The sequence below is a fragment of the Anabrus simplex genome, chromosome 6, assembly GCF_040414725.1.
Source record: "Anabrus simplex isolate iqAnaSimp1 chromosome 6, ASM4041472v1, whole genome shotgun sequence".
NCBI classification, from domain to species: Eukaryota; Metazoa; Arthropoda; class Insecta; order Orthoptera; family Tettigoniidae; genus Anabrus; species Anabrus simplex.
In genome coordinates, this window is record NC_090270.1 from 222,499,417 (window position 1) to 222,523,197 (window position 23,781).

At 42.7% G+C, this 23,781-nt stretch overlaps 1 protein-coding gene across 3 annotated transcripts in view; it reads left to right on the forward strand.

Annotated features, from left to right (window-relative positions):
- The window catches only part of LOC136875673 (calcitonin gene-related peptide type 1 receptor), a 409,243-nt gene that overhangs the window by 361,623 nt on the left and 23,839 nt on the right, over nucleotides 1-23,781 (forward strand). For 2 of the 3 annotated variants that reach the window (XM_067149225.2, XM_067149226.2), the window contains exons 4-6: nucleotides 2,758-2,886; nucleotides 15,411-15,600; nucleotides 22,359-22,494. In XM_067149225.2, coding sequence (XP_067005326.2) covers nucleotides 2,758-2,886; nucleotides 15,411-15,600; nucleotides 22,359-22,494 — 455 coding nt within the window. The remainder of the gene's footprint in view (nucleotides 1-2,757; nucleotides 2,887-15,410; nucleotides 15,601-22,358; nucleotides 22,495-23,781) is intronic. The other variant, XM_067149227.2, reaches the window with a different exon arrangement.

A 23,781-nucleotide genomic window follows, 5' to 3' on the forward strand; every position in this document is an offset into this window, starting at 1 on the left:
AAGTTTTACCACTAGAACAGCTGACATGGAAAAGTGATTTGAAAATTCAAACAAATTCATCTTACGTTAAAATCTTCAAAAAAAGTAAACTGTAGACTTTTCCGATATATCACCAGCATTTATCCAGCTCGCCAATATCCATTTCTCCCTAGTTTTAGCGTCTTTGGAACGTTTATAAACAATTTGTTTGGGATGGTATGCGATGTGCTATTGCACATCGGAACTCTACATCATTTATAAGTTTTCTGCCTCACTGTCTGCGCAGGATTCATTTTAAGTCTAAAATATACCACTCAGATTATTATCCAATGTATAGACCTCGAATTTAACCATACTAGACACTAACGTAAAGTAGAAATACGCGAAGTGTATCCTGCTTCTCACAGCACACTACGTGTTATTTCGTCTGCTAATTCAGTCAACCTGTACGATGACGTCAGGCCAATGAGATCGCGTACTTGCGTGACGTGACATTTTCGTAGATTTTTATCATGTTTGGAGTTATTATTTGTACATTCTGATCACATTTTTGAATTCTGCATGCAATTTTGTATCAGATTAGCATATTTTTAATTAAAACCCCGGATCATGCATGTTTCCTATTGAGGACGCCACAATTGAGCGGGCAGGTGGAGCTATGCGACGCACGTGATTGCGCTAGTACACGCATGCACAGAAATGGTGTACCGACATAAACATTCAACACTGGCCCTTTCAGTACTGAAAAGGAGGGGAGTGAAGGGGTAGTGTTAAAGGCCAGTCCATTACCGAAAAGGAGGGGAAGGAAGTGAACGGACAGTGCTGAAGGCATAGCGTGTATATTGCTATGCATCAACCACTGTGCCCATTTCAATCACAACAGTTTTGTAGTGGGTTGTCTACGTGTAGCAATGCGTTTAACGAGGAGGTGGAGGAACGCCATGCTTTGTTTATATCGGGACACCATTTCTGTGCATGCGTGCACTGGTCCTGCAGGCAAGCGAACGAGTGCAAAGCCATAAATTTGTGGCGTCAAACCGGACCGCCCTAAAGCGTTGTTTTCGAAACTGGAACAACGAGCGTGGATGAAGATCGATGTGGCACGTCGAACTCCCACTCTCTAGCACGGCCTCTCTCAGTGCAGCCTCTTTCACAGAGAGGTTCACTAAACAGCCCGTCCGTAATCAAGAACGCCTTACTCATACCTGACGCACTCACGAATGACTCGTGACCGTCTCGTAATTGACCCAAGACTGACTCACGTTCGCTGGCTCCTATCTCTGTACACACTACCGGAAGATTCGTACTTTTTCCATTTCCAGATCATTCTTGCAACATTCTCCATTGTTAATCAGCTTCCAGTTTCTTCTACGGAGCTTCCTTATCGGGAGCCTCAATAATTCTCCGGCAGTATTATTTTGCTCGCTGCTTTCCGCACATATTGTCGGTACAGCGCCAGCATTTTAGCGTCTCCTTGCACTCTTGGCCTTCATTTCATATTATTATTATTAAACATTAGAATTCTGATTCCTTGGATGAATGGTGCGTGTCACGGCCTTCGGTTCAGGTAGTCCCGGGTTCAATTTCCGACATGGGTGTAGGTTTCAGCTGCGTCTGGTTATTTCCTATTCTTCTGACTTGGGGACTAGGTGTTTATTTACATCTCAAAACACATCTTTTTATATTTACACTACAATATATCACACTGCCAACCACCACAGGAACGCGCAGTAGTGAACACATTCCTCCGCAGAGCACTGTTTTCAGAAAGGGCAGCCGGAAGTCAAACAGGGCTTAGTCCACCTGAGTAAGACAGTTCGTAGTTCGCAGGAAAGCAGCTAAAAGAGCATTATATATGTTTTTGAAACGAGGACTTAGAGAACTGTACAAATAAGACACGTAGTCGATAACTTTTTAAACTGTTTTGTTTTGGTTTTGAAATACCGTACTTAGTGTCTTGCCTTCTCAGAGTCATCCTCTATGGAAATGTGATTCATTTACTTTCATAACTCTGTAACTGTCATAAAATTTTAATGTTAAAATCTACCTGTTGCTGCAGAAGTTCTGAAAAAAAAATTCTTCAAAACTTCATAAGTTCATATAAGTTACATGCATAAAATTTGGCATACAATCAGCTGCACAACATCATTTCAAATTTGCACCTTACAAATGAATCATAATCAGAAAAGCTGGCAATAGCAATGTTGTATTGTCAGGATAACTCAATTACAAATCAGAGTATTCTTATCATTGAGCTATAGCCTCTGCCTAACTCTGTTCTAATTAAGCACACCAAAGTCATGTGTAGGTAACTGCGTGTTAATGTGGTGAAGGATAGTGTTGTGTGTGGTGTGTGAGTTGCAGGGATGTTGGGGACAGTACAAACACCCAGGCCCCGGGCCATTGGAATTAACCAATGAAGGTTAAAATCTACGATCCGGCCGGGAATCGAACCCGGCACCCTCTGAACCGAAGGCCAGTATTCAGTCGGAAATTTCATTAGATGAGGGGTTGTAATACATACATACATACATACATACATACATACATACATACATACATACATACATACATACATACATACATACACACTAATCAAAACCACTTGACTCTATTAATTCAAAAGTGAACTTTAAAAAATTCTCAAATCTGCTTATAATGAATTTATAATTATTTCTGCTACTACAAGCCTCAATTTTATTTATTTATTTATTTATTTATTTATTTATTTATTTATTTATTTATTTATTTATTTATTTATTTATTTATTTATTTCAGACAACAGTTCATGCCCTCGCCTGTGGGACGGCTGGCAATGTTGGAGAGATGCCCCTTCTCCATCTGAGCAACGTCAGTTCTGTCCGGACTACATCATCTCGGCGTCTAACCCAGGAGGGAACTGTTCCAGTAAGTATTTTGACATATCAGCTGATAGGTGTTTCCATCTCATGTCTGAATATCATAAACCAACGCCACTTCTGAAAATGTATCCTTTGATTGAGTCGTCACCTCGTCTCTTCCGGAGGAAAGCAGCTGCAGCAATTCAGAAGAATCGACAAGAGACTGGTACACTACACCTAATATTAGTTCATCACCTTGTTTGTTAGACTGAGCAAGCTGACTGCAGAATATCGGTCTTGTAGCTGTGAATTCGAGAGATGGTGAGTTTGAACTCCACGGCCAGCAGCCCTGGACACGATTTCCCGAGCTTTCCCATGTTCACACTAGACAAATGCCCAGAGTGGTCGTCAATTAAGGCCACAGCCGCTTCTTAACCAGATCTGCCACGTTTCTACTCCACGTCACCGAAAACTAGGATGACACTAAGCAGATAGCAACAGAGAAAGTCATCGTACAGTTTTCTGAAGAGATTAGCAGCTCTCAGTGGTTTACAGGAAGATGTTCACGTGAAGCTATGAAAGAGAGAAGCTAAAGAGCCAATCATAACACTATCAGAGAGAGTGACACCAGGTCATAACTCACAACACAACTCGTGTAAGTGACTGAACAGACTAAGGACGAGGGTCTCAAGCTGTAAAAACAGTTTACTGTAAAGACATGGGACACTCTCGACAACAATGTTCAAATCTTCGCTAGGACAAATACTTTAATACATATTAAAGTATTTGGCTAGGAGTAATCTACACAAACTACATGCGCACTGTACGTGTCTGCCTCATAATATACTGCGGTTTGTACCAGCAGTAAAATGAAATGGCGTATGGCTTTTAGTGCCGGGAGTGTCCGAGGACATGTTCAGCTCGCCAGGTGCAGATCTTTCAATTTGACACCCGTAGGCGACCTGCGCGTAGTGATGAGGATGAAATGATGATGAAGACAGCACATACGCCCAGCCCCCGTGCCAGAGAAATTGACCAATGATGGTTAAAATTCCCTACCCTGCCGGGAATCGAACCCGGGACCCCTGTAACCAAAGGCCAGCACGCTAACCAGTATCATGTTTGATGTTCATTAACCCATCTATCTGGAGGATGGTTGCATCGTTAAAAGATGCCACACCGAGCGAGTTGGCCGTCCAGTTAGGGTCGCGTAGCTGTGAGCTTGCATTCGGGAGATGGTGGGTTCGAATCCCACCGTCGGCAGCCCTGAAGACTGTTTTCCGTCGTTCCCCATTTTCACACATTAATTAAGGCCACGGCCGCTTCCTTCCATATCCTAGCCCTTTCCTGCAGCGCCAGACTTTGGGTCGGGGATACAAGTGGGTAGGAGGACTAGTACCTCGCCCAGGCAGCCTCACCTGCTATGCTGAACAGGGATGGGAAGATTGGAAGGGATAGACAACGAAGAGGGAAGGAATCGGCCGTAGCCTTAAGTTAGGTACCATCCCGAAATTTACCTGGAGGAAAAGTGGGAAACCAACCTCTACACAGTTGACCTCCCGAGGCTGAGTGAAACCCGTTCCAGCCCTCGTACCACTTTTCAAATTTCGTGGCAGAGCTGTGAATCGTACCCGGGCCTCCGGGGATGACAGCTAATCACGCTAACCACTACACCACAGAGCCGGACTTTTTATCTATTACTGCATTAAATATATATTTCCCGAGCTTTCCCATGTTCCCATTTGTCTTATATATTACACCCTTCCGGGCCTCGAATGGACGACTCGCATATGCCTCCACATAACAGGGTAAACACCCACGGATGAGACTAGAATGAAGAGTGGCTCGAATTGCCTAACGAGCTTCGAACCACTCCCCTCCTACTTTCTGTGCCGACCTACGAATACTAATTTATTCAAAATATGACATAATAAAAATATACAACCCTATACAATGAATTCTCCGCATACGGGAGGAAAAGAAAATAATTGACACTTTAAATTTTGACTTGCCTGAAGGGGTCGTCTGCACAAAGGTATAATTGAGGTTTTGCGACCACTACCGTCCATCTTTCCCTCATTAGTTCATATCGTTTCATTACATTTTAATATTCTGTCGATCACACCGTGAGATGAGCTGATGTCCCTCTACATAGTACATCCTGTTCTTAGCACGTAAATAACCGGTTCCTGCACTACATGATTTCCATATTATCAGAGATATTTACACAATACATAGACAAAACACACATACCATTTAGCTAAAACCCCGGACTTCCCTTATCTGTCACCAAGACCAAACAACGTTGAACATCGGTTCTGTTTGAACTCAACATAAATGCACATTAAATACTAAACACACACATATATATACACACATCATGCATAAAGGGGCCTATTCCTGTAAGAAAAACATGGTTATCAGTATCTTCTGCCACAGCCCAATCTGACCTGGGCTCGAACTAGATGACTCCGACTGAGAGGTACATTCCTGAAAATCCCTAAACTAGCTAGGTCTCATATTACCGGATATTGGTGGGAGATCCCTACTCATTTATTAATTACCTTCTAAATCACCGTGATATTATCATTGACAGTAGTGTTCTTGGCTGAACCATTTAAAACGACAAGCAGTCACGGTGGAGACCCAGAGCCCGAGCTTTATTACAATAGCCCGGCAGGGCCGCTCTGTCGCGAAGGGCGAGGAGCAAACACTCACAAAAAAGGGAAGGTCATTCGCTTTACTGCAACCATCACTCATTCATTGGCCACGCCGGATTCTTATAACGGCCAGCCCTCCTTTCTCGGAGACACATATCTATGGCCCACTTCATTTGTTTATTCATCTTACCGCAGAATTCCCAAGAAATACTCATTTATTCTATACCTTCTCATTCTTCTCGTAGAGCGCCGACTGCGGGCACCATCACTTCCGAATCATCCCATCGTAAAACTGTCTGGGCATTCGACCCTCTCATTACGTCTCATATCGCATATCTTCTTTCCTTGGGCATAGGACTCTCATGATTCCTCAGTTCCACGCTTCTCATCCTCTTCGCTCACCCCCCAAAGTTATGCATATATTTATATTTTTACCATACATAAGACTCTGGGTTCCCTGGATCTCAGCCGGTTGCAGACAAAAAATCTCCGTACATGTCTGGTTAAATAATCAAGAATCACGGGAAGCTCGCGAACTGTCCCTCACAATTATACCTAAATAACACATTTATGTACCTCTCTCGGTCAGGATCTCTTCTCTTTTGTTGCACATGCAATCATTATATGTGTAAGTTACGCATGCATCGTCTCACTGACCGATGAGTTTCCCCAGCATATACGCTAGCCATCTTGGACACTAACTAACAACCTTTAGACATGGTTTTCCCTGGATCTCCACACTATTGTTCCAACCACCCCTAGGGGAACTCAAATACCCTCCTATCCTGGTTTCCCATACTTGCTAGGATATTCTACATATTACTAAGAAGAACTCCTTACGATAAACTAATCATTAAGAAAAAAGAAAAGGGTCGTCCGGGGGGGTAAGCTCCCTTGAATTTACGTTAACATGATCAAGAACAATAAAATTTCCATATTAGGACATGCATTATTTTACCGCATTTAGGTACTACAAAGGAAAGCTCATCCTACTACCGGTTCCACATTAACGTGCTAAGAAATTATATTTGGCATCACTCATCTGTTTGGTGGCCGTGGTTTTTTCTTCCACGGGAGACCCATAGCTGAGCTTACTGCTGCATGGCCTCGGCGCTGGAGTCGGGCGTGCTGTCCTTCGACGCTGGTCCACACAAGGTCGTCATCCTGGTTAGCTCGTCCACTGCTGAAATCTTAGAGTAATCCAAAGGGTAACACTCCACAACTCGTCACACGGTCCTCTGTTTACCGCGACACACACACAGAATTTACACCATGAATAAGCAGGCCATTCTAATCACAGCGGGCGCGTTCGCTGCATGAATCGGGTGACTCACGAGACTTGAGAACCCTGATTTCAGAGTAGCGATTTGGATGATACCAATTTATTGATATCACGTACTCATCTAGGCCGGCATTGTCCATAGCCGACTCCCGCTACTCGTGTATGAATTATGCTCGCGGCTTAATTAATTGACACGCGGCACAGAGGCATTTGCCGAGGCTCGCTTGGCTTCCCATCTACACTTCACAAGGCCTTTGTATTTCACGGCCGCGACGGACACAATAACACTGTCTTAGTATGCGGTCAATAGGCTTCGGACTGTAAAAACTGGAACACAATGTAACACACTGTCCCCTCTCAGCGACCCGCTATGAACCCATTGAGCTCTGCATATTTGTTGGATTGAAACTGCATTGGCGCTGGGATTATTTTGGAGGAAATATAGTGTCGCTTCATATCATCAGAAATTTCTTAGTTACAAGACCATTAAAGATTTAAATATACATGAACACAAAAGGCTTCCATACCACAAACTGAGGAACAAGGAATACAGTAAAACACTTTATTTTATTAGCATCACGAGACTGTAGGCCTACTCAGTCCGCCTGCTGAGCTGTAACCCAGTTTTCTCTTTGCACTTTCTCTTCGATTTCCACATCTATTTGTTATTCAGGAACATTGCTCACACTAGTACTAATATTACTACTAATTTCACTGAAAAAATTACATTCCTAATCATCATTACTTCCTAAAAGGGGTTATATATCTGTAAATATCAGTTCTATACTGGCAGCCATCTTGTTTACAAGTGAATCTCAAAGGTAGAGATAGCCTACTTCAAACTAATATTACCAAGCACACTATCGATGTATATTACCAAAGAGCATATAACATTGCAAAGAAAGAGTCCTTACGCAAATCACAAATGCAACTCACTCTGCCATCTCTTGAGGAAAAGTAGAATTACGTAGTAAAATGAGACAACGGAACAGTTCCGTGGTCCGGCGTTTGGTCCACCGAGACGAAGCATGGAACGGTTCCGTGGCTCGGGCCCAATGAGTGAACTGTCTCCAGCGAGGGCCAGCTCAGCCTTTATGGTCTACACACCGGAAGAGTTGGGGCGTAAACGATTCACGGTTCGTTAAGGGCAGCAGCTCCTTTCATCCCAGGAATTCAAAACATTTAAATGTTGCGTATTGTAACCCTCTCTTTCCTCTCTTATTTGAACCAGATGTGACATACCGACGATCGGCAGTTTTCACGTAATTTCATTCCCGCCTTTAATTATTCCATTAGCGTCATCTGGGGGGTGGAGTCATCTTTGAGCGCGACTCTTAGCTTGGGGGACGCTTTACGTTCACACGTGTTTGCGATATGTCACGGCTGGACATCTGGTGACCTCCTTTCGTCCCTTGAATAAAGTATTCCATATTTTTAGTCTGGGATACGCAGAAAAATTTATCTCTGTTCATTGGTGTGCCTCCCATAATTTTCCCATGTCTGGATCAAAGTATCTTATAATTTTTACGCGCCAAAATTCGACGTTGGCGCCCGTGAAAAGTGCATAAAAACCGGACGTTCCTTCTGTTAGTTTGGATCCCTGGGAAACTAGGCCACACCTCGGGGCGTGTTTGACTACCGTAGCGTCGCGTCATATCTCCAACTCTGTCTGCGAGTTGAGAGGGCTTTTTCACGAGGGCTTGGCTCCAGCCCAATCTTCCTTTGTTTTCCAGGCGATCTTTCGCGGGTTCCGTTCTGGCCGGACGCTGCTCGAGCCCCATCGCCCATTATCCTACCAATGACGCGACCTTTAGAAGTGATTTTAATAGGGTAGAAAGGCACCTATGATTTCAATAAGCTGTACAGGACACTGTACGGTTTCAATATATATATAACGCTAACGTGTATGTTTCACAAGATTCAAACTCTTAAACCAGAAGTAGTTAAGAGGTGCGGTTTGTACCAAAATCTTCCAAATCGTCTCAATAGTACAGGAAAAATCTTGCATTTCTTGAAAAGTCAACGGTCACCCAGTTTGTTTTGCATCACTACCATGGAAACCACGAAGATGGTGTGCACTATACTTTCTATGCACGGCGTTGCCTAGGTCACAGAGGCCGCCCTTACTGTCAGCCATCTTTAAGACGGGCAATGTGCTTTTCCTTCCTGGCGTTGCCTAGGATAATTCCGCTGGTGCTGCCTATAAGACTGAAAGTTTATCACAAGCAAACAAGTCGTTTAGTTTAGAATTTGAACAGTGGTGCTGTGTAAAAGACAATATCGCATCATATGAGTTTTGTATCTTGCAATGAAAGCCCACGCTGAGCAATATAATGTAGATTGTGATAAAGTCGTTGGTTTTGTTTCCTTTGCGATTTCATCATGCCTCGGCAATGTGCTAATGTAGGATGCAACACGGCAAATGCTAAGAAACTACGCGTACTATGCAATAATGAAAGTTATGATGAGAAGGAAGACCGTTTTGAGACTAAAAGGGCAAACCAGTCTTTGCGAAGTGATAGGGAAAATTCCCTGGAACGAAACGATTATCTCAAGATTGTGAAAGACATAGGTCCCAAAGAGATAGAGAAACGTCTATTGGTAGAGAACAACATATGATCAAAAATCGCACCAGGCATGCACAACAATATCGTAATGTGATTAGAAAACGCAATTCTAATGATTTTGTAACCTATGGTAGGGTACAACTTTTTCTAACTCTCACCAGTGCAGGAACCGTTGTTTAATGTTCATTTGTCATTGGGGATGTAAGTAAGTTCTCGGCGACTGGTGCCAATTGATGGACGTAGTTTGTTCCTGGTACCAACTTCACTTAGTTCCTAGTATCAACTTTGATCGGGCTGTTTAATTTATTCGTGGTTAGTTGCTACAGTCATAAATAAATTCTTCGTTGCTATGGTAATTAACAAGGTATTGTTAAACATGGATGTTGTTCCGTACGGAGGTTGCTATGTCAGAAGTACTGATTTTCGAGGGAACGATTTATTCTTTAGATCCTCTCCAATAAGATATGGTAAATTTTGATATAAATCTTCCTTCCTTCCTTCCTTCCTTCCTTCCTTCCTTCCTTCCTTCCTTCCTCTTATGTACGTCAAACTTTGTTTATGTGCCTGTATGAAATATTTTTTCATCATTCGTCTACTCTGGACCATTAGTGTTACTTTTCAGAGGCCCGGCTAGTCAGAAAATCATTTGACTGGATAGGTTAGGTCCGGCTAGTGACCAAACCATTGGTCTGGATGGGTTAGGTCCGGCTAGTGACCAAACCGTTGGTCTGGATAGGTTAGTTCTGGCTAGTGACCAAACCATTTATCTGGATGGGTTAGTTCCGGCTAGTAACCAATCCATTGGTCTGATTTGGTTAGGTCCGGATAGTGGCAAATCCATTGGACTGTGATCAAGCAAAGGGGTCTGGGGGCGTAAGCCCCCAGGTTACCGCCGCGAAGCAGCTTTAGGCCTGTTAACATCAGCACAATTTACACCTTACTGTGTCTAGTTTTACGTTACCGTCAGATCTGGACCACTTACAAATGCTACAGCTTCTCTTGTATACATATAATTCTGTTTCTATGATTTGGGTCGTATGAATTTCAAGAGTGACAACAGCGTAATCTATGCTTTACAGTGACGAGATCTTTAATTATTGTACCGGTAGCTCTGAACCATTTCAACATATTATTATTTGTCTTTCTTATTCATGTTAAATCATAAGTGGTGCAATCTATGCTCTGCAGTGTTGAGATCCGGAATTATTGCATCGCTACCTCTCAACTATTTAAACATGTTGTTATTTGTCTTTGTACCGAGCTCGATAGCTGCAGTCGCTTAAGTGCGGCTAGTATCCAGTATTCGGGAGATAGTAGGTTCGAACCCCACTGTCGGCAGTCCTGAAGATGGTTTTCCGTGGTTTCCCATTTTCACACCAGGCAAATGCCGGGACTGTACCTTAATTAAGGCCACGGCCACTTACTTCCACTTCCTAGGCCTTTCCTATCCCGTCGTCGTCATAAGACCTATCTGTGTCAGTGCGACGTAAAGCAACAAGCAATAAAACATAAAACACAAATTAGAGCTGATAGTGAAAGACATAAAATGATACAGGATATCATATTGCTATCAGTCAATCAATAAAAATGTTTATACATCTTCTTCTTCTTAATCTGTTTATCCTCCAGGGTCGGTTTTTCCCTCGGACTAAGCGAGGGATCCCACCTCTACCGCCTCAAGGGCAGTGTCCTGGAGTTTCAGACTTTGGGTCTGGGGATAAAACTGGGGAGAATGACCAGTACCTCGCCCAGGCGACCTCACCTGCTATGCTGAAGAGGGGCCTTGTGGAGGGATGGGGCGATTGGATGCAACAGGCAAGGAAGAGGGAAGGAAGCGGCCGTGGCCTTAAGTTAGGTACCATCCCGGCATTTGCCTGGAGGAGAACTGGAAAACCACGGAAAACCACTTCCAGGATGGCTGAGGTGGGAACTGAACCCACCTCTACTCAGTTGACCTCACGAGGCTGAGTGGACCCCGTTCCAGCCCTCGTACCACTTTTCAAATTTCGTGGTAGAGCCGGGAATCGAACCCGGACCTCCTGGGGTGGTAGCTAATCACGCTAACCACTACACCACAGAGGCGGATGTTTATACATAATAATGATTATTTTCTGTTCGTTGGAATGAAGAATGTAATTAGAATAGTCACTATTTAAATCTCATTCCATTGCATAGACATGAGAGAATCCCATATAGTAGTTGTCTAATGGAGTAGTGACACATCACAGGAATGATCATGCCTGAAACTGCGTATATGTAGAGGTAAATATCCAGTTCCTTTAAACGTAGGTTAAAGCCGAAAACAGGTGTCCTCGAATTTCTACTGGGAGTTCAACAGTCATAGATGGAGAAAATTAGACGCAATGAGCTTGAATTGAAGTCCCTTATGTTGAAAGAGCAGTGACTGGTCACCTTAGCCGCTCGAGGAGGTCTGGTAATCGTCTACCCGTTGCCGTGTGTGTTCGGGGCCCTGACCTAACTTTAGGCTAAGGTTTATTTTGGCTGAGGATGCTTAGGACAGTTAAGCGAAACATTTCCCAACTTATAACACCAGTTGTAATGTTTGTATCCTAAATATTAGGACTGATAAGTATTGGAAAGGTGATGTATATTATTGTTCCTATTTTAATGTTTATAAGGTGTGGGAATCCAACTGACGCATCCACTGCTACACTGGGGAGAAACGCTGGTAATTTCATAACTGCAGAAGCCTAAATAGATTGGTTCTTTTTCTGCAAAGTGATGAAATTAAATTACTGTTTCCTTATAGGAACTTAATTTTTGAAATAATATTATTGGTTTCACGTCCCACTAACTACATTTCATGGCTTTCGGAGACAGTGAGGCGCCGGAATTTTCTCCATAGGAGTTCCTTTACGTGTCAGTAAATCTACCGATATGAGGCTGGCGTATTTCAACACTTTCAAATACCACCGAACTGACCCAGAATCGAACCTGCCCAATTGGTTTTCGGAAGGCCAGCGGTCTACCGCCTGAGCCACTCAGCACGGTGTAAAACAATTCGTGTGGGACAATATTCCGGCACATCGGCGTTTCCGAAAACCGTTACGGTAGTTTTTGGGACAAATAACAAATATATTCCTTCTTCCTGGCCTAAATGCCAATTAACTGAAGTCGGGACTTAATATAGATTTAGCTGATTTTTATGGTCGGATGCCCTTCCTGGTGTTATCCCTGTATGGAGGAATGTATTCGGTATTACATGTTTCTATGGTGGTTTTGTAGGATATTGTGTTGTATGAGTAAAGAGAAGTATACTAAGTTGATCACAAACACTCAGTCCCCAAACCGGAGAAATTAACCATACGCACTTATAATCCTCGACCCAGACAGACGCTGACCATTCAGCCAAGGACCCATACCTATGTATACACATTTACAACTTGCTTTACATCGTACCGACACAGATAGGTCTTATGGCGACGAAGCGCTGAAAGTGGAAAGGAAGCGACCATGATCTTAATTAAAGTACAGCCCCAGCATTTGACTGGTGTGAAAATGGAAAATGAAATGGGCTGCCGACAGTGGTGTTCGAACCCACTATCTCCCTAATGCAAGCTGATAGCTACGCGACCCAAACCGCAGAACCACTTGCACAGTAAACCAAACATATAACAAATAGATAGAATTGTTATTCAGTCATTAAATATGTTACATACAATAGATCATCATCATCATCATCTGTTTACCCTCCAGGTTCGGTTTTTCCCTCGGACTTAGCGAGGGATCCCACCTATACATCCTCAAGGGCAGTGTCCTGGAGCTTCAGACTCTTAGTCGGGGGATACAACTGGGGAGTATGACCAGTACCTCGCCCAGGCGGCCTCACCTGCTATGCTGAACAGGGGCCTTGTGGAGGGATGGGAAGATTGGAAGGGATAGGCAAGGAAGAGGGAAGGAAGCGGCCGTGGCCTTAAGTTAGGTACCATCCCGGCATTCGCCTGGAGGAGAAGTGGGAAACCACGGAAAACCACTTCGAGGATGGCTGAGGTGGGAATCGAACCCACCTCTACTCAGTTGACCTCCCGAGGCTGAGTGGACCCCGTTCCAGCCCTCATACCACTTTTCAAATTTCGTGGCAGAGCCGGGAATCGAACCCGGGCCTCCGGGGGTGGCAGCTAATCACGCTAACCACTACACCACAGAGGCGGACACATACAATAGATACTGTAAAAAAAATCACAATATACATACACAGTCTAATAACAATATCTAATTTCAATACATAGCATAACAAACTCATTAATTTCGAATTAATTCCGCACTTAGTAAAAGGTATGAACAAGCACTTCTTGAGCTTATTTCTGAATATATTAGATGGTAGTTCTTTCAGATCTGATGGAGGTTTATTACATATCTTCAACTGAGCAATGAAATGGCTCGAACCCGTCTTTTGTAACCTATTACGAGGTACAGTACATCGACTTGGTTAGCTGACCTGGTGTTATGTTCAAGAACGTCACTTCTGAGCCTGATTTTGTCTGTTTCTGCTATGCTTTAAGTTCATTATAACTTAAATATATTATGTGTTCACAACAGAGAACTTAATAAAAGGAGGCCTAGAGTGGGCCATCATAGGAGATTTTGTTACAATGCGTAATGCCCTTTTCTGGGGAAGTAAAATTGCAGAAATCCGACTGCAGTTACGCTACAGTAGAATTCCATATTCAAGAATACTGGGAAGGAATGAAAGTAGGCATTTATAAATATTTACAAGTACCGTTTTCTCTGATAGCTTTCAAGAGATACGCTACTCTTGATAGTTTACTTGAAATAAAGTCTATGTGAGCCATTCAGCTCATGTTTGGATCCAAATGCATTCCTATTAATTGGACATGTTGATTATCAATATATTAAATATAATTGATTGAGCGCCTCTGTGGTGTAGTGGTTAGCGTGATTACCTGCCACCCCCGGAGGCCCGGGTTCGATTCCCGGCTCTGCCACGAAATTTGAAAAGTGGTACGAGGGCTGGAACGGGGTCCACTCAGCCTCGGGAGGTCAACTGAGTAGAGGTGGGTTCGATTCCCACCTCAGCCATCCTCGAAGTGGTTTTCCGTGGTTTCCCACTTGTCCTCCAGGCGAATGCCGGGATGGTACCTAACTTAAGGCCACGGCCGCTTCCTTCCCTCTTCCTTGCCTATCCCTTCCAATCTTCCCATCCCTCCACAAGGCCCCTGTTCAGCATAGCAGGTGAGGCCGCCTGGGCGAGGTACTGGTCATTCTCCCCAGTTGTATCCCCCAACCAAGAGTCTGAAGCTCCAGGACACTGCCCTTGAGGCGGTAGAGGTGGGATCCCTCGCTGAGTCCGAGGGAAAAACCGAACCTGGAGGGTAAACAGATGATGATGATAATAATTGATTGAGTCCTTTCATCATTTAAGCTTGTTCGCAGAAAACCATTCAGCTACCATGTTCAGTTTTTGCTTACATAACACATTTATCTCTTCAACTAACTTAGCTTCATTTAAAAATTATATAATCATAATATGCGTATAAAAGTGAACAGTCAATAGACTCTATATTATCAGGTAAATCATTTCTTAGCACAAAAATAGAAAAGGACCTCGGATAGAGCCTTGTGGAACTACATATTGAAATATTTTTTTTCTTTGCTATTTGTTTTACGTCGCACCGACACAGTTAGGTCTTATGGCGACGATGGGGTAGGATAGGCCTAGGAATGGGAAGGAAGCGGCCGTGGCCTTCATTAATGTATAGCCCCAGCATTTGCCTGGTGTGAAAATGGGAAACCACGGAAAAACATATTGAATACGAAGTTCAATTGATAAAAATCTTCCCACTTCAACCGATTTATTTTGATCGCTCAGGTAGGAAACTATAATGTTCATCTCTTCATCCTTAATCTACTAGTGATTCTATTATTATTATTATTATTATTATTATTATTATTATTATTATTATTATTATTATTATTATTATTATAGTAATAATAATAATAATAATAATAATAATAATAATAATAATAATAATGGTATTCTTCGTATGAATTATGTATGTCATATTTAACTCTAAAGGGTCTCTATATAATTGTAAACCAGCAGGCAGTAGAAATGTTTCAGGGTTCGCAAGTCGACGCTGTGAAGAGGGTGGCCAGTGGCGCATGCGCAGTAGCTACGAGACGTGTATGCGTCTCGACGCAGACCGAAGACACAACTACGTTCTGATTGGTGCCTACATCGCGTCTGTCATCATGCTTGTGCCCGCACTCGCAATCTTTTGTCTCTACGAGTGAGTATCAACTAATATCTACACAAAACAGTATCAAATACAAGGAGGCTCTGCGCTGTCTTGATCACTCATGTCTGGATTATGACAGTATTTTGCTCAAAGGTGACTTCACCAGTTGGCATACCACGAGCTAACAATTGTTTTATAAGGGCTATAAGCACCAATCGCCACATGACAAAAACGCTGACGATTACATGACAAAATGCGCAGTGTAATTTTCAGAGTTTATTAATTCAATTCATTCGGAGCGCACTGCTTTCTTACTCAGGTAAGGGTGTATTCTGCCCGAAGGCAGGTCTAACCTCCGCAGAGGTGTGATAGAGCCGGAATTTACGTACGGTATGGTGGCCAGTTCCTTTCCGCTCCTCCATTCCCTTCCAACAGCGCGTGGTAACTCATCCAAATCTTGACCACGCCCAATGTTGCTTACCTTCGGAGATCTCACAGGATTCGGTGTTTCAACACGGCTATGCCCGTTGGCGCTTTCTTACTGGCTTACTACATTTATGGCAAGCTCAAATGTCCAGAACGCATACAGTGTGCAAGTGTGAACGTTCAGGACAGACGACGCTACAACAATAGGTTAGTAGAGACTAAGCACAACAGTGCAGTAGGAACGGTTTGTGTTGACGACCACATGGCTATGTATGAACGTAAAACTTGACTGTCGTCCGGCTCCATAGCTGTGTGGTTAGCATGCTGGCCTTTGGTCACAGGGGTGCCGGGTTCGATTCCCAGCAGGGTCGGGAATTTTTAGCATAATTGGTTAATTCCTCTGGCACAGGGACTGGGTGTATGTGCCGTCTTCATCATAGTTTCATCCTCATCACGACGCGCAGGTCGCCTACGGCAGTCAAATCAAAAGGCCTGCACCTGGCCTCTCCTGAGGCCGTTATATTATACTTGACTGTCTTCCAAATGTTGTATTCAATAAATGTAGTCATAGGATAACAAACTAGGATAAAAGCTAGTACAGTCGAACTTCGATATCTCGAAGTGCTTGCGGAGGCTGAAAATTATCGAATTATGGAAAATTCGAGGTATAGAAATAAGTGCTTACTACTTCAGTTCCACAAAAAGAAATCAGCTGTATCGTTAAACTCAATATTTTGTCACCAATGTCACAGTTTTTTCTACACCTACAATTTTAGTAATTATTGGATATCGTAATACAAGTCGGTGTTTTTAAAAACTAGTTTCAATATTCCTTAATAAGAAACATTCTCATTTTCTGATACTTATAAATGCATAGGCCTGTCATTGAAAAGATGTCCACCATTTCCCTGTGGCTATTTCCTACATCAGGAACTGGTTTTATCTGGGAATAATCGAGTACGCATAAACGTAATATTCTGCATAACTTTGAGTTGCAAAAAAAAGTTATTTTATCTGGTCTTGAAAATATCATTCGAGATATCAAAAAATTCGAGTATTGGAACTTTGAGTTATGGAAAATATAGGCCTAAGAATCCGCCGGAAAACGAAAATTCCTTCCAGATTGAAAATTCCAGTTACAGACGGTCGAGTGATAGAAGTTTGACTGCATTTGATATACATAAGCCTATGTTGTATTTAAGTAATAATAATAATAATAATAATAATAATAATAATAATAATAATAATAATAATAATAATAACTTCCTTCATCGTCATTGTTTGCTAATATCTGATTTTATGTTTTATTTTATAATAAAAAACCCATGGCACTACAGCCCTTGAAGGGCCTTGGCCTACTAAGCGACCGCTGCACAGCCCGAAGGCCTGCAGATTACGAGGTGTCGTGTGGTCAGCACGACGAATCCTCTCGACCGCTATTCTTGGCTTCCTAGACCGGGGCCGCTATCTCACCGTCAGATAGCTCCTCAATTCTAATCACGTAGACTGAGTGGACCTCGAACCAGCCCTCATGTCCAGGTAAAAATCCCTGACCTGGCCGGGAATCGAACCCGGGGCCTCCAGGTAAGAGGCAGGCACGCTACCCCTACACCACGGGGCCGGCTTTTATTTTATAATGCCTTTTTATATTGTACTTTCTCATAATAAAATAATGTACGTCTGCTCCTTAATCCTGTTTCCTGATACGGGGTCGGAGATGAGGTGAGATGATATGTCATGACATGTTTAACGGTCGGATGCCCTTCCTGACACCATCATCTGTTCAGAATCCAATGATGATGAAATGAATCGGCTGTGCTGTGGCCTGTGAATAGAAACTGTCCCGGAATTTGCCTGGAAGTGAAATTGGAAAACTTCAGAAAACCATTCTTGGGACAGCCGACGGTGGGGTTCGAACCCACTTACCTCCCGAATGCATAGCGTGACTCCATAGCCGTCGTGCGTTAACATGCGCGGCCTCTCCTCTCGGTTCATAACAGACTGTTATTATTATTATTATTATTATTATTATTATTATTATTATTATTATTATTTGCGCACTAAACATTGCATTATATTTCCTGCAACTGTGCACAGCAATAAATTTTCACTCTGAGAATTATTATGCTGCGTAGAAGATTCCGTTTGACTCATATTCACAGGTTAACACGCCGAGGTGCCGGAATTTAGTCCCGCATAAGTTCTTTTACATACCTGTAAATCTACAGATACGAGGCTGACATATCTGAGCTCCTTCAAATACCACAGGACTGAGCCAGGATCGAACCTGCCAAGCTGGGGTCAGAAGGCCAGCGCTTCAACCGTCTGAGCCACTCAGCCCGGCGATATAATTTTTTTTTCTATTTGCTTTACGTCGCGCCGACACAGATATGTCTTACGGCGACGATGGGATAGGAAAGGCCTGGGAATTGGAACGAAGTGGCCGTGGCCTTAATTAAGGTACAGCCCCGGCATTTGCCAGGTGTGAAAATGGGAACCCACGGAAAACGATCTTCAGGGCTGCCGACAGTGGGGCTCGAACCCACTATCTCCCGATTACTGGATACTAGCCGCACTTAAGCGACTACAGCTATCGAGCTCGGTGATATAAATATAAAGCAGACGGTTAGTTACATGAGAAACTCTGCAAAACATACGACCGGAGTTACTGTATGTACTGTAGAAAGTAGGTCTACTTCATTGAATCCTACAGCAATTTTGTATGTTCCAACTATGTATAGAATAGAAAATCACTCCCTGTTGCTCCTAAAAATTTGAAGCAGGCTTTATTACAATGAGAAACATTCAAATTGTAACCAAGAAAAATGAACAATTTGTGTAAGTCTATATCGAAAGTTAAATTATTGTTATGTTAAGAACTCAAAGTAATTTACAATTGTTATGCAACGAACAAGTCAATATTTTAGGAAATGGCACTTTCTATGTACCGTATGTCCAAACAAAATTAGCCATTGTACATGATACACGGAATAAGAAACGGTGCTTTTATCATACCGAAAATGGCGCAAACGTAATATGACTGCATTGCATTGCATTGGCTTTTATGCAATATTTTCCCCCAAAATTTACCGCTCTAGCCGATCTTGCTACTGAGATAATTTACGTCACGACGGACTTTTAACTGCAAGCAATCTCGCCATTGAGTGACCAACAAATGCAGAACATCCTTGTATACCTAGGGTGTAATATTGAATATCAGTATCAAAGGGAGCAATAGTACAGATAAGTCTTTCCTTCCATCATACTAACCAACACGCATTCCATTTTCTCTATTCTGTGTTAAAATTATTGACGGCGTATTGATTGTCTAGTAATACAAATCACATATAATCTGTAGTTCGTAGAATCCCATCACACGCGATTTTGTTCCCATATTTCATAAAATAATTCTACATAATATTCCATTTATATTATTGACCTCCAAGTGTGATCACCTTAACCCGCCCAGACCATTTATTAACACAAAGCCAATGCAATTGAAATTACAAAGCAAACAGAAATAACAATGTTTAAGAAATGAAATGCAGTGCCGTCTTATAAGAAAGAGTATTCAGAATGCAATCCATTACTTCACCCAGTGTCGCATACCGTCTGAAAAAGAGGATTGTGGTTGCTGTTTGAACAATTGAACATCGCACCCTTGAGTTCACCATCGTTGTGGAAGGCTTGCCCTTCAGAAATACCTTAAGAGGCTAGAACAGATGGAAGTCGCAAGGTGGCTAGTCTGGGCTACAGGATGGGTGGTCGAACAACTCCCTCCGTTTCTTCATTAACACCTCTTGCGTGATCTTCGCAACATGTGAACGCCCGTTGTCTTGGTGAATAATGACACCAAACAATTCTCCGGAAACTTCCTCCTGATATCCTAACGCATGTTTCCCATTGTCGGGAGGTATCCAGAGTGTGATGAAGCAGTAGGATGCGTGTCTGCATGCACAAGATGGTTTTTTCTCCTAAGATGGTACTATGATTTTATTCCATAAGTATTGCGTTACTGAAGGGATCAAGACACCAAAAATAGTGTGACACAAAGTTGTATCCTAGTTTATAATCCAATTTTCAAAGCTCTCTGCTATCCTACGTAACTCATACTCTGAAGTCGTTTTCGAATTGCCCTCGATGATTTTGATAAAGCAATTAAGATCACAAGGATGCAAATAAACACCGTCCGATATGCAGATGACACCATGATACTTGCTTTCAGTTTAGAAGATCTCCAATCCCTTTTGAAGAGCATCGACGAAGTAAGCAAGGAATCTGGCCTTAAAATAAACATTCAGAAAAACAAATGTCTCGGTAATCAGCAAAGCGGAATATTCACCCTGGACGGAAACACCTGTCACATTTCAGGTAGGCCTATCTAGGCTGCTAGCTAACACAAGACTGCGACCTGGATGTGGAAATTGAAACCAGAATCGGCATCGGAAGAAGTGTGTTTATGAAATTAAGACTTCTTGTGTGCAACCGTGATCTCCAATTCGACTCCAATTCGAAATTCGTTGGCATGTCGTGAAGTGTTATTTGTTACCGGTGCTGTTTTACTGTGTCAAATAATGGGCACACAGTTTCATCAATGAGCGGACTGTAGGCCTTTGAAATGTGCGTGTATTGCAGAATGTCGAAAATCCCATGGATAGACCCTGTCACCACCGAGGAGGTAGGCTACTCACTCCGTCGTATAGGCAAATCATACGAAGGCTTAAGCCTCGCAAAACGCGCAGGAAAGCAGCCTCTTTCGGTCACATCTTCCAAAACGATTAATACAGGCTGAAAACACAGATCATAGAAGGCAAGAGGGAAGGAAAATGTGGATATGCGCGGAGAAGATTAGCCTGGGCGCGGAACCTCCGACAAGATCTCGACATTCACGATACGGAAACTCTGTTAAGGGAGCATATTTGTTTGTTTGTTTGTTTGTTTTCTCGTTTTTTCTACAATTCCCCTTTACGTCGCACCTACATAGATAGGTCTTATGACGACAAAGGGTTAGGGGAGGGCTAGATAGTGCGTTCGAACCCACTAGCTCTCGAATGCAAGCTGACAGCTACGAAACCCAAACCGCGCAGCCACATCTTCCGAAATATGAAACACAACATAAGAAAATTTACTCTGTAATGATCGCCAACCTTCTGTGGGAAGATTGCACAAGAAGAGGAATGCGAATTAGCTGTCTACGGAAACATCTGTGGGGTATGAACGAATTTAATCCACCGCTTTTACAAACACTAGAGTCCTTATACTCTCCCCGAGTAAATTACTCCCATTCCTATCGATGAAGGAACCCCGGCCTTCTGTTCGAACTTCGGTTAAAATTAACCTGGATACGATCCTCTCATCTTAATCTTGGTCTTCTACCTTTTCTTGTACTGTAGCGTCTATTTTTGCATCTAATACAACCTTGAGAAACCTTCATTATCCATTCCTGTCACATGACCAAACCATTTCAGCCTTCTCATCTTCACTTGTCACTGTTGCCGGAACTTTGTACTATAGGCTGTCTAGCTCGTTATGATTCCTATTTGCTCTATTCCTTGTCCACAGGTCGACCGTTTACTGTATTTGACTCAGTATTTTCATTTCCCAGGGTGGAAATGCTCTCTCGGTCAAAGTTCAGGTTCCACCTCCGTACATATCTACTGCATGTGCTTCTTTGTCGACTTATAAATATTGATTTCCACTTTTTTTAACATAACTTACTTCATTACCCTGCCGATGACCTGGACGCAACAGTTACCCTAACATTCTCATCCGTACCATCACGTCTTCGTCGTTCGTAATTGAGCCCATGTGTTTGACAATGGTATATTATCAAACGTGTAAAATATGTTTCATGAGCCAGTAAACAAGATTTTTCTTCTCCCCAAAAATTATATTTTTTCAGTCCCATTTGTTTCGATGAAGGAACACCGATATTCTATTCGAACTTCTACTAAAATTACCTGCATACCTTCCAGTCCTCTTAATCCTGGTCTTCTAGCTTTTCTTATACTGTAGCACATATTTTTGCATCTAATACAACCTTGGTAAACTTTTCTCTATCCAGTCCTGTCACATGACATTTCCTTTTGATCTTTTTCATTAGTTCAAAGTTAAATACTATAATCTTATGTGACGAAGTAAGAACTATAGAACTTTCTCACTCTACTTCGAAAATCGATACACTTATCTTACGTATTGGTTGAATTAAACTGAATATAATTTACTGATAGAAAGGTAATGAATGTACTGTAATGCATGAATGGGATTCTACTTTTATAAGTATGACACTATCTTCTTTATAATCACTAACATCTCCCTTCTTCTGATCCGTATCCTATGCTCTGGAGAGTCTGATAATCATCTTTGTCAATATCTCGTTCCAGACAACTTCATGGTCACCGCATCTCCCTACACCGTAATCTATTCTGCTCTCTGTTGCTTCATGCTCTTGCTGAAATGACTTTTCGGTGCACGGTGGTACTGTCAGAGTTGAGTCTCGGGCCATCTGTCGCAGCTGAGGTAAGTGTTTAACTTCACAAGATTATAGGTCAAGCAGGAAAAAAATATATAAAAATGCGCGTTAATTTTGTCCACTAGTAATAAAGTTGTACACTTATTTTATGTGGTCCTGTCTGACGACTACCGTGATGATGATGGTGGGTACTGTTTTAAGGGTAAGTGCAACAAGATAACCATCTCCTATTGACGGCTACTGGGCCAAATCTAGGTTGCTAGAAAGGCTACCGCACAGTTCCACTATGATATATGTAAAACTAATTTTATGCTCATTTAGTAAAGACACAGTATATTCAACTTAAACATTCTTTCTTAATCAGTTCACCATCCAGGGTTGATTTTTCCTCAGGCTCAGTGAGGGATCCCACCTCTACCGCCTCAAGGGTAGTGCCCTGAAGCGTGAGACATTGGAATACAACTGGGTAGGATGACCAGTATCTGACCCAGACGGCCTCACCTGCTATGCCGAACAGGGGCCTTGGTGGGGATGGGAAGATTGGAAGGGATAGACAAGGAAGAGGGAAGGAAGCGGCCGTGGCCTTAAGTTAGGTACCATCCCGGCATTTGCCTGGAGGAGAAGCGGGAAAACCACGGAAAACCACTTTTAGGATGGCTGAGGTGTTAATCGAACCCACCTCTACTCAGTTGAACTCCCGAAGCTGAGTGGACCCCGTTCCAGCACTCGTACCACTTTTGAAATTTCGTGGCAGAGCCGGGAGTGGAACCCGGGCCTCCGGGGGTAGCAGCTAATCACACTAACCACTACACCACAGAGGCGGACTTTAACATTCATATAGTTAAATAATTATACTATTTTGAATTACGTGTGGCTATTTCTAGCCTAGTACAGCCCTTGTAAGGCAGACCCTCCGATGAGGGTGGGCGGCATCTGCCACGTGTAGGTAACTGCGTGTTATTGTGGTGGAGGATAGTGTTATGTGTGCTGTGTGAGTTGCAGGGATGTTGGGGACAGCACAAACACCCAGCCCCCGGGCCATTGGAATTAACCAATGAAGGTTAAAATCCCCGACCCAACCGGGGATCGAACCCGGGACCCTCTGAACCGAAGGCCAGTACGCTGACCATTCAGCCAACGAGTCGGACAATAATTATACTGAAAAAATGGTTTGGGCCAAATCTAGGTTGCTAGAAAGGCTACCGCATAATTCAACTATGATAGGTGTAAAACCAATATTTTTATGTTCAATTAACATAGACATAGAGTATATTCAATTTGAACATTCATACAGCGTGATTCAGCCGCCCCTTCCAATGCAGTTTTATGCAACC